The 11,050-nt window shown below is 42.2% G+C and overlaps 1 protein-coding gene across 2 annotated transcripts; it reads left to right on the forward strand.

Annotated features, from left to right (window-relative positions):
- The first annotated feature begins 1,482 nt into the window (after window positions 1-1,482).
- LOC119322873 (protein RCC2-like) lies at window positions 1,483-9,609 on the forward strand. Of its 2 annotated transcripts, none has more exons than XM_037596412.1 (17): window positions 1,483-1,782; window positions 2,024-2,085; window positions 2,152-2,219; window positions 2,391-2,512; window positions 2,888-2,993; window positions 3,184-3,235; window positions 3,315-3,432; window positions 3,522-3,552; window positions 3,728-3,751; window positions 3,839-3,966; window positions 5,257-5,338; window positions 5,464-5,583; window positions 5,691-5,744; window positions 5,830-5,899; window positions 6,499-6,538; window positions 6,711-6,803; window positions 8,959-9,609. In XM_037596412.1, the coding sequence occupies exons 1-17, from the start codon at window positions 1,572-1,574 to the stop codon at window positions 9,180-9,182; spliced, it is 1,605 nt and encodes a 534-aa protein (XP_037452309.1). In that variant the 5' UTR covers window positions 1,483-1,571; the 3' UTR covers window positions 9,183-9,609. The 2 variants fall into 2 exon arrangements, with proteins under 2 accessions (XP_037452309.1, XP_037452315.1); XM_037596418.1 differs by having other exon boundaries at window positions 8,962-9,609.
- The last annotated feature ends 1,441 nt before the right edge of the window (window positions 9,610-11,050 follow it).

Genomic DNA, 11,050 nt, shown 5'->3' on the forward strand with positions numbered 1-11,050 from the left:
AAAATGTTGCACAAGTATTTGAAAAATGTTGACCATGTATATAAAAATGTTGAACAAGTATTTGAAAAAATGTTGATCATGTGTATTAAAATGTTGAACAAGTATTTGAAAAATGTTGAACAAGTATTCAAAGAATGTTGAACAAGTATATAAGAATGTAGAATAAAAAAACAAAGAAAAACAAAAAATGAAACGAAAAAACAAAATAAACCTCAGGAAAAATATTGACCATGTATTAAAAAAATGCTAATCTTGTATTTAAAAATGTTAATCAAATATTTGATTATTATTTTTTGGAAACATGTATATAGAAAAAAAAATTTGACCTCATATTAGGAAAATGTTAAATTTGTATTATAAAAGTGTGAAACTTGTATTAGAAAAATGTTGTTGACATAGAGAAAAAATGTAGAATGAAAACCAAAAGAAACAATGAAACTAAAGAAATGAAAAATGAAAAAGAAACAAAATAAACCAAAAAAACTTAAGAAACAAATGCAAAATATGGAAAAAAGGGAGAAGAAAAAAGAAAAGGAAAAAATGTGGAGAAAACCGAATAAATTAGAAAAAACGGTGCAGAAAATAGGCTCATTTACATTAATCGGAGTTGCTAGCGTTGCTATCTCCTATCGAGGAGACCCGTGTTCAATCCCTGTTTGCAGGTCATTTTCTCCCATTTCCCTTTTTTTTAATTATTTTCTCCCATTTTCCGTGCTTTTTTTTGTGGCAAACACGCGAGCTTTATTACCGTGTCACAATGTTTATAGGGACGAACAAGAGGTCTTCAGAGTGGTCTAACCAAGTATGGCGACCAGAACCTAGAGTAAAAGAGTGTTTCGCGAGATTGTGTGCCTCTGACATTTGAGGCCCTAGTCTCAAAAACCAAAGAATAATAACAAAATTTCTAGATAAATCTATGATTTCATGTATAATGGCTCTGTAATGTGCTGCGCTTCTTCCTTCTATTGAATCGACCGCCACCTTGCAATCTGAGGATACTATGATCCTGCTTATGTAGAGGTCACTGGCCAGTGCCAGCGCCTCCCTGATCGCCATTGTTTCCAACACCGTTGGATCATCAATGTAGTTGAACTCGTCCGCCGATGCACCCTGATAAACTCCAGCTTGGTCTCTACAAACCGCAGCCACTGTACCTCGGCCTCCTGCCCTAAATACCGCAGCGTCGACATTGACTTTTACTAGCTACGTGCGCGCGAATGGGCCGGCCCAATATGACACGATGGAGGAAAAACCGTCAGCAAGAGCAAACTACCGTCTCGCTTAATGCGAGAGATAGTCGCAGCATCGGAGTGGACCCCCACGTTGTCACAGGCCCGGACGTCGATCTCGGCCCGTACTACAGTAGACACGGGCCATGTCACTTTGGGCCTGTCGCTTCATGGGGGAGGGAGCGAAGCCAGCCGTTGCGGCAGGGCAGAACACCCCGCGAATCGCGAAAAGTTCCGTTCTACGGAGCCGCACTCGGTTTCAAACCCTCTTCCCCACTCGCTTCCACAGTTCTCCGCTTCCGCCCACAGAAGCTAGGGTTTCCGGTCGGAATCGCGGAGAGGATGCCGGCCAGCGCGGCTGCGGCCGCCGCGGAAGGTGAGGAGAAGACGGCGGAGGCGGGGGGCAGGGAGCTGCTGTACTGCGGCACGGTGCGCTTCGACATCATGGGCCGGAAGGTGAAGGGCGGGGTGCAGGGCAGAGGCAACCTGGTGTCCCCGACGCGGCTGCGCCCTCTCGTGGGCGTGGATATCCGCTTCGTCGCCTCCGGCTGTGGTGAGTTCCTTCCTCCCCTCCTCCGCCTCTGAAATGAGTTCCTTACTTTCGTCCACTGTATTTCTTCATCTAATATGAGGAGGCCTGGGAAGTAGTGGGAACTCGCCCAGTTTGTGCGCGGAGATGCTGTATCGGTGGATGGTCATAGCATTTGTTCAATGCTGTCAAAAATAAGTAGTATTTGTCAAAAATTGAGTTATGGTCATATGGATTTTGCTAATGGATTCCTGCATTTTGCCAGCGGCTTGCCACTGTGTTGCTTTGAGCGCGGACGGCCGTTGCTTCTCATGGGGTCGAAATGAGGTATAAGTATGAGTCGATGCTTAATTTTTTGTTATGTTTCTTACTTAACACTGTTATTTCTAGCAGAATGGGCAGCTGGGGCATGGGGACACTCTCTTGCGTAACCTGCCAACTGTTGTTTCTAAACTATCAAAGTGAGATTCCTCTGCATTGCCCCTCATTTTAGTTTAAAAAGAAAGGTGTGTATGGTATTGCTGAACCCATGAATATGTACCATCCAACATACTTGAACTGAATAGCCCAACAGCGTTATATGTTTTCTCAACATGTTTCTAAATGCTAATCAGCACTTGTCAATTCTGCAGATACAACATAACCGCAGCAGGTGTTGGAAGAAATCATACGGTGGTCGTAACTGACGAAGGGAAGTCCTTTGCATTTGGTGACAACAGACATGGCCAGTTGGGGACGGGTTCACTAAGGAGTGGTTGACTCCCTCACCTTTTCCTTTACTTTTATGATTGATAGATGACACAACTAGAAGTGCAACAAATACAACTGGTGTGCGGAAATATCATTTTGTGCTAGGAGCATATGAGACATTGCATTAGTACTATAATCGACAGTTTTTGTTCTGTTACGGTGTTATCTGTTCTTGAAATCTACCTGTCTGGGTGATAACGAAACCAATAAAAATATTTATGCCATGAGCATACAGAACTTATATTGTTCAGGACGATGGGGTAGTTCTGACAATTTCATGGGAATTTGACCATATGGGAAGCTCATTTTCCTGCTGGGTTCTAACATTGCTGTTATTTTGTGTTGTCCCTGACTACGTGTTGTTCTAAATTTGGTGCAGGAACTAAGGTGTTGCCAGTCCCCTGCCTTGTTACTAAAGCAACTAATGCTGTTTGTGGTGCTGAATTTACTGTCTGGCTGTCATCAGTTGAGGGCTCTTCCATACTGTATGGCCTTGCTGAAACTATGAAACTTAAAGATTAGCAACCTCTTTCCTCTTTCAGAATAAGCAAAAGGCTTTGATCATCTTCTCATGATAACACCTTTCGTTTAGTATCTTATTTGGCTGTATTTAGTGGTTTTGTTCTTGTTCGTCAAATTTTTTGAATATGTATTTTATTCTTCTGTTCTATTCAGTACAGCAGGTCTTCCCCAGTACGGCCAACTTGGTCATGGAAGCGACAATGAGGTTGATTGCTACCCTGTTAACAATCACACCTACAAATTTGCTATCATCAGTAATTGTGATTTGATTTATGATGTTACAGTATAATGCCAATGCATCATCGGTAAGGCTAACATATGATCCCCAGCCCCACCCTAGGGCAATAGCTGCATTATCTGGGAAGACCGTTGTCAAGGTTGCATGTGGAACAAATCATACAGGTTCTTTTCCTTTCTTTATTTTTCTTGTTAATTCGAGTCTTGAGGATCAGTACTGATATTAAAACCTTTGCTATACTTGGATGTTGCAGTTGCAGTTGATTCAAGTGGTTTTGTTTACACGTATGTTCCTTCTCCACCATTTGTTTGACAATGTTACAAACTTACAATCCAGATGGTTATGACTAACTAGTGTCTCTATACATGTTGTATAAAAGTCCATTTCGGCATACATAAATATGATTCCTTCATGTCACATTTATGTTCTCTCACATGGTTCCTTTTTATGTTTTACCAGCTGGGGTTTTGGTGGATATGGAAGGTAACTTATTCTTGTCATGTATGATGTATCTTACCGTATTCATGATGTATCCTACATTGTTCATCTGTCCACTTCCTTACGATGTAGGTTGGGACACAATGAACAGAAAGATGAGTGGCAACCACGCCTCATTGAAATATTTCAAAAGAACAATATCCTATCTCCCAGTGATATTATCTCAGCTGGTTCTGCAAGTTCTGCGTGCACAGCCGGTGGTATGATGCATATATATCTGATGCACTTGCTATTTTATCATGCACTCTGGGATAAAATTACCACAGGAGTTTATTGCTTGGGCGATATGTCAAAATATACTAGAAAAAGATAGTTTTGAGAAATATAGTTTGGCCTAGGGTCACATATGAATCAAGCAGCTCTTGTGATTGGTTTACCTTGCACCTTAAGCTGATATTAAGTTATGTTTGTGTTGCATGTCTTGGTGAGCTGATTATACAATTCAAACATCCAAGTGAGATGGCATAGGACAATTGAGTTAGCAATGGAACTTAGCCTGTTAAAGACCAAACCTCTCAAGCGTGGCAAACATTATTGTATCATATGTTAGCATTTTCTCTGTGTTCGCATACATATGCCTGAAAGTTGTCAAACGTTGTTGCCTTTTAAGTTTATTCTTCTATGCGCGTTACTACTTGAAAAGGAGCTCAAAACTTGGGTACTTTCTGATAATATTGCTCTTAAATTATTTCAGTTAAAGGGAAACATCGTGTAAACGTTCACTATCATTTTCGTTTTCCTGTCATACTGCCGATACATAATTTCCTACTCCCTCCGTCCTAATTTACATGGTGCTCATGTATTTTAGTGTTTAACTTTGACCAATGAAATGATCCCCCGCAAAAAAAAAACAACTTTGACCAATGAAATGTAGATTATGTGCCAGAAAAAATGTACCATTACGAAAAAAGGTTTCAGTGGTATAATTTTTATGGCACATTACTTATTATTATTGGTCTAATTAAATCACAAAAGACAAGGACGACATGCAAACTAGGACGGATGGAGTGTAAGAGCAGCTTTTTATCATTAAAGTGGGGTGCTATAGACAGAGGGTCTAGATGTGGCTGAAGATGCAATGATATGTGTTTTCAGATATGTAAATCAAATACTATTGCACTGAGCATTTTGTAGAGCAAGACTATTCATGGAAATATCTGGTCACTTGATGTTGTGAGCATCAAATCAGATTGTCCTGTTTTAGGATGGGCATACCACTCTGGGCAAATAATTATCCAAACTAAGGAAGAACAATAGTCTTTATTTTCTATTGACTATTTATGATGTTTGGGTTTAGTTGCATTACAAAAGGAGTCATCCTCTTTTTCATCTGCAAGTTAGATCTCATATCGCATATGGTTGGAAAATAGTATTGTCGACTGTCGTTGTACCTTTGCGCTCTTTCAATGATTGATGTGTTGTTGATTGTGTTGCAATATTTGGAACAGCTATATTTTAATTAATCATTGGTCATTTGGTTTGATTTTTAGGTCGTGGGCAGCTGTATGCGTGGGGAAAGTTGAAGAACTGGGGCGATGAGTGCATGTATCCAAAGCCAGTTAGAGATTTAAGGTTCCTTACAAACTGTGAAACACCATAGTGATGAACAGCGTCTTAGAGCTATTCTCATAATCAGCTTTCTGTTGAAATAGTATTATCCTCACTTATCTTTTTAATAGATGATTTGTTTGCTTCAGCGGTTGGAACATCCGCTGCATGGCTTCTGGCGACATGCACCATATTGTTGGTGCAGAGGATTCTTGCATAAGTTGGGGTCTTTCTGAATATGGAGAGCTTGGTTATGGCCCTACACAAAAGTACATCTATTTAAAATGCTAATACCATGTGAAATACAAGTCTTGCAACCGCTGAGATTTCAACCATTTAACTTCTCTGACCAGTTATTGTTATGCATTATATACAGGTCATCTGTAAATCCTAAAAAGGTTGACATTCTTGAAGGAATGCATATTACAAGGTAATTGCACGAAATCAACATGTAAATGTAGTGGCAGCCTCTATTCATACTATTATTCTATACTAAGCTCAGAACAATTCTGCAGTGTTGGTTGTGGAGTTGGGATGTCTCTGATTGTTGTAGACAGGGCAAATATTGGTGATATGCTTGATCAGGTAACTAAGTGGGATTTCATGCACGAGCTGTTTACTCGCTTGAAGTTACTGACAGGGTAAAAATTTAATGCAATTTATTAAAATTATTTGTGCAAAACAAAAGAAACGGGTTGAATAAATCAGCAGCATGACTTTGGGTAATGTAGTGAGCTATGTCTGTTAACATGCATTAAACATCTCCGAAACCAACTAATCAAAGCATATTAATATTAGCAACAGCCAGGTGATTAATCACAGACACATGCTAATGACGAGGAGTTAACTTTTAGGAGGTAACAGTGAAACAAGAATGTCTTGGAGTTATTGATCCATAAACCTTTTTTGAGAAGTTGTTTGTCAGTTTAAAAAGTGTTATTTACTCATATACCCGCCTCCCTCTTCTCTTTGGTTGCCAGTTGTCACATCTTGTAGTGCTTAGATTGACAATAACATGTTTCAACACCCAGGAATGTGACTAGTTTACTTACTACCTTCTTTTTACGGGAACAGTAGAGTACTCAACAGGAGATACTAGTTAACTATACCCCATAATATGGATGTTCTTTTACGTCCTTCTATTACCTAGTGTCTAATAACATGTATTATTACTTTTGTCTCAGCTGGATAATTTTGATGGTGATATTGATGCTCTCTTTCAAGGTGTGCATTCTCTTATGTATTTTTACGATGACAATTATTAAAATTTCATTTGTCTGCGAACTTGGAAATTTGATGGGCCAATATCATTCTAGTCTTTCTTGATCTGTTGCAAAGGAAACTATTATCCTTGCCCAAGATATTGAAACTAGCTAACTGTTACTCGGCATTTTAGAGAACACGAAAAAGCTCTACTTTCTTCCGCGCCGAGACATTAAAGAAAAACCAAAACCAAAGACGAGCCAACATCCCGCAATCAAAGAAACAGGTACTTGCCAGGTCACCTCCCCTTGTATCGATTATACAGTATTTTTGTAGCCAGTTTCCCCATTTAAGTTCTCGGTTTATGTATTTATATTCAGACATCATCAAAACATATATGCATGTATCTCAAAATTTTGACGTAATATGAGATTAAATAGTTAAATACTACAAAACAATCTTGAACATTAAATGCTAAAAGGATGTTAGTGAAATCATGACTTGGAGATTTATCATGAAATTCAGAAGTTTTAAACTGCAAAAGGAAGCAACTAACAAGAAGGACCAAAATTTGAAATTGATATATAGTGTAGTGTATAGTACTCCCTCTGTTCCACTTTATAATGCGCCTTTGTGTGTAGCGTTTATACCAATGCGTGAGCTGGCGTTCTCATTTGGACAGGAATTGCCCTCCGACTGCTTGCTCTGTCACAGCACATGGGTGTATGCAGCTGCGTTCCTGTGAACAGCCGAGGGCTACTTTTGTCCAAAGCAGCTTATGTGCATTATATTTCGGAATCTAGGCAAAAATCTATGCGCATTAGAATATGGAATGGAGGGAGTAGCAGGAACCAACAATTATAAATTAGCAAGTGCATTTGTAAATAAGCAAATGTGCAGTAGCACATATATTCTTGCACCTCCAGTGTGCAACCATGCCATCACATATTCATACGGAAGCAATTTAGCGACATCACTGCACGCCAATCTCTGCTTCAAATTTAGTGATTCACACATGTGCTGCAGTCTGCAATATCCGGTCTACAAAATGGCATCTTGATTATACCACTTAAAACAGCCTGGTAAGCAGTAACCCCATGAAAACTTGTTAATACTCAGTTCTGGGTGCTCATAACATGGGTGGGGACTTTTTACTAGTATATGGTCTACAGGTCTAGACTTCTAGATGGTCTTGCCGACTTAGTTCCTTGCTCATAACTTTTTTTGTATACCCTCTTGTCCAATAAAATTAATTAGCTATCCTGCCAATAGTTATTTGGTGCTTAGTTTTAGTCTGTAGAGTTTGGAACTGGTATGATTGTGGCCTTATGTGTGCCAGCTTCTCCACATGTGAAGGTTAAAAACTTCTTAAAACAGCACCAGAGGGATCATAGAAGAATCGAGGAAAGTATGAACTGCAAATTCTGCTGTTACATCTCAATGGCGTTCCCTAAATTATTTAAATATGGCATGTACATGATGCACAGGTTACCATGCTGAATAGCCCATTACCCCCTTGTGCCACAATTTGTCGAGCGTAGTTCAAGCTGGCCCAAGTTTAGCTTAGTTTTGGGTTAAGAAAATCACAGGAGCCAGGAGAAAAATGAAAATATCTAGTAGGTTGTTGGTCATTATTAGTTTTGGCCTGTTCACACAATAGAATTATCTATGCAGCAGTGACCGCCACAGATTCAGGTGGCTGGTTTTGACATTCAAGTATCTCTCCTCCTAATGTCGACCCTAACGCTTTCGGTACAGAGAAGATGTTGATAAATTGAGATGTTCTCCACTGCCATGCTTTCAGCTCAACAATTGGTCAATCGTTTGCTGCATTTTGGTCTTTAAATTCCCTTCTTCTGTGGCCAACTATGTCGAGCACCAGCACTTAAGATGCATGAAATTCTGCATCCCATTCTCACTCACTCGAATAACTTGTCGTTATGTGGCCAATACGTTGGTCAGCCCGTTTCTTCTAAGGTTTGGGCAACTTTTCGCAGATCTCATGCTATTTGCTATCAGACTGGAAAACAGAAATTGCATTAGCGTGCAAAAGGTAGCCAAGGGTCGCGGTACGATGTTTGTCAACATTAGCCATTGTTGATCCAATTACAGTGCTCTGATATAGTGGGCTCAATTTAGCTTATAGCTTTCCTGATCATTTTGGTCCATCCAATTCTAGTGCTTCTTCCATGTGCGAAACATATGTAGTGCTCGTAAATGGCAGTCATGTACCAGATTTTCAAGCAAACTCCGTAGTGATGGTATGCCTAATAAGATGCTTCTCTCCTACTGTGCCTTCAGTGTAAAATGGTAAAACTGAAACTGAGTTGGGTTTACATTGGAATTGTTGCTGACTGCTAAAATGCCTACCATTTTATCTTTCACGGTCGCTAAACTGAAATCTAAGCGTGGATGGTTTTGAACCGTTTGTTTCACTGCAGCAGAAGAGACACCGGAGGTGGAGCAGGTAACCAAGGCGGCATCTCCCGCCACCAACTCACGCTCCAACAAGCGCAAGAAAGCCTCGGAACACGCAGAACCAGAAGCCGAGGACGGGATCAGACAGGCACCCAAGGAGGAGGCAGAGTGTGGAAGTCATGGTCGCGGGCGGGGCAGAGGCAGAGGCAGGGGGGCCAAGACGGCGACTCCGAAGCCAGTGCCGTAGGGAAGGGGCAGAGGCCGAGGCCGCCCTAAGAAGGGAACCGGGAGCCCTGGCGCTGCTCCTCCGCAAGCCGGGAGCTCGGGGCGAGGTGGGAAGAAGAGCGGGAAGCGAGGGAGGCCTCGCAAGTGATCGGCCGGGTGAGCCTCGGGCTTGGCAGAGTTTTTTTTGGTCAGATCAGCTGGCAGCGAGAGTGGTTGTTACTCTTTGGTGCTGCCATGCCACGTTGCTGCAGGTCCTAGTCATGCCATAGTAATCTGATGGCTTTGAACTCCTAGTCTAATGGAGATGGCAAGGGCTGGATTCATTACCCCCTGCAAATTGTGGATGCCAGCCATGGACACTGTAGGTACGAGCAGTGATGCTCTGGCGGCTTATGTTTTGTGAAGGAATGAACGGGCAATCCTGCAAGAAAATTTACCTTTTGCGAGAATGGACGCAGAACAGAGTAGCAAGAATGTTCAGTTTTGTGGCGCGAGAATCCCGGGGGCCGATGTTACCTTCCGTCAGAACCAAGAAAGCAAAAAATGTGCGTGATAGTACACCGATGAACGTCGGCGTCAAACCATCGAACTTACTATCTCGGCCGTCGATACGAAGATCCGAGTCCAAGCCGCTGATTACAAATAGTTTGCTACGGGCTGGCCGCTAGGGCACAAACGCCACCGAAATCAATCAACCAACGCCGGCACGCCGCCATGGCGTCCGCCGGCGCGGCTGCGCCACACCTGGACGACGGCATCGTCGCCACTACAATGTGTTCCCTTTCTTCAAGTGAGAAAGGCTACTGGTGTTCTCTTGAGAAACCATCCATCTTTACCGGTTGATGTGCTGATCAAAAGGTGCTCGATTTAAGATGATAATGTTAGAATAAATCCGAGGCGTTCCGTCGATCTACCGAGGACCAAACAATCACACAAGCACGACACCGGGATTTGTTAACGAGGTTCACCAATATGGCTTCATCCCCGGGGCATGACTACGGGCGCTCCTCCCCGTGACACCGTCACAATACCGCACCCTGGCCGCCCGGGCGCCGGCACACACCGCCGGCTCCCCCGCTTGCCCGTGCTATTATGTTGGCATAGGTTACATCGTGTGTCTACCCCCGCTATATAAGAGAGGCCTAGGATACAAGTGTCCTACTAGGACACGACTCCACATCCTATGTAAACACGATACAACTACAAGTTCAACTGTAACCTACCTTGTACACTATATTTGACACAACTCTAACAGATAATGCACTGTAACATGGTCCATTCTTAGATTATTCGTGAGTTACGACTAGAAGGAAGGTTCAATTTCACATTGTTAGTTTTTTAAATGGCCACGTGTTGTCATAAAACAACAAACTTAAGATATAATGATCAGCACATTGTCATAAATTTGCAACGTGTATATCGAGTGCGGCTTATAACAGGTGCAACAAATTGTTGACAGCAAAATAATTTGCGCGTGGCAACGATGATGATGTGAGTGATGTCGGCAAACGCGGCAATGGTTGCAGTAGACAGGCTCTTCTCCGGCGTATCCGCGGAATGGTCTCGGTTTGTTTGCTGTTATGGAGTCAAAGCTGCAGTGGTGAGCCCTGCGGTATATGATGATTGGCTGCAGGTAGCCCGTTTGGCGATCTTTCGTGGCGTTAGCCGTGCCTGGTTTTTGTCCTTGGATGTTCTCGGTCAAAGTTGGGAGCTGCGTTGCCTAGTGGGTGGCTGAGTTTTCGCGCGGATTTTCATTCAGCTTCGCGTCCGCTAAGGTGTGGGTTGTGTCAACGATCGCCTACGGTGAAGTAGGAGTCGTTTGCTTGAAATTTAGGGATGGTGATGACGCCTCTAGGGAAGGAGTGATGACGATGACGCATGCGTGTTGTC

This window comes from Triticum dicoccoides, chromosome 1B (genome assembly GCF_002162155.2).
Source record: "Triticum dicoccoides isolate Atlit2015 ecotype Zavitan chromosome 1B, WEW_v2.0, whole genome shotgun sequence".
NCBI lineage: Eukaryota > Viridiplantae > Streptophyta > Magnoliopsida > Poales > Poaceae > Triticum > Triticum dicoccoides.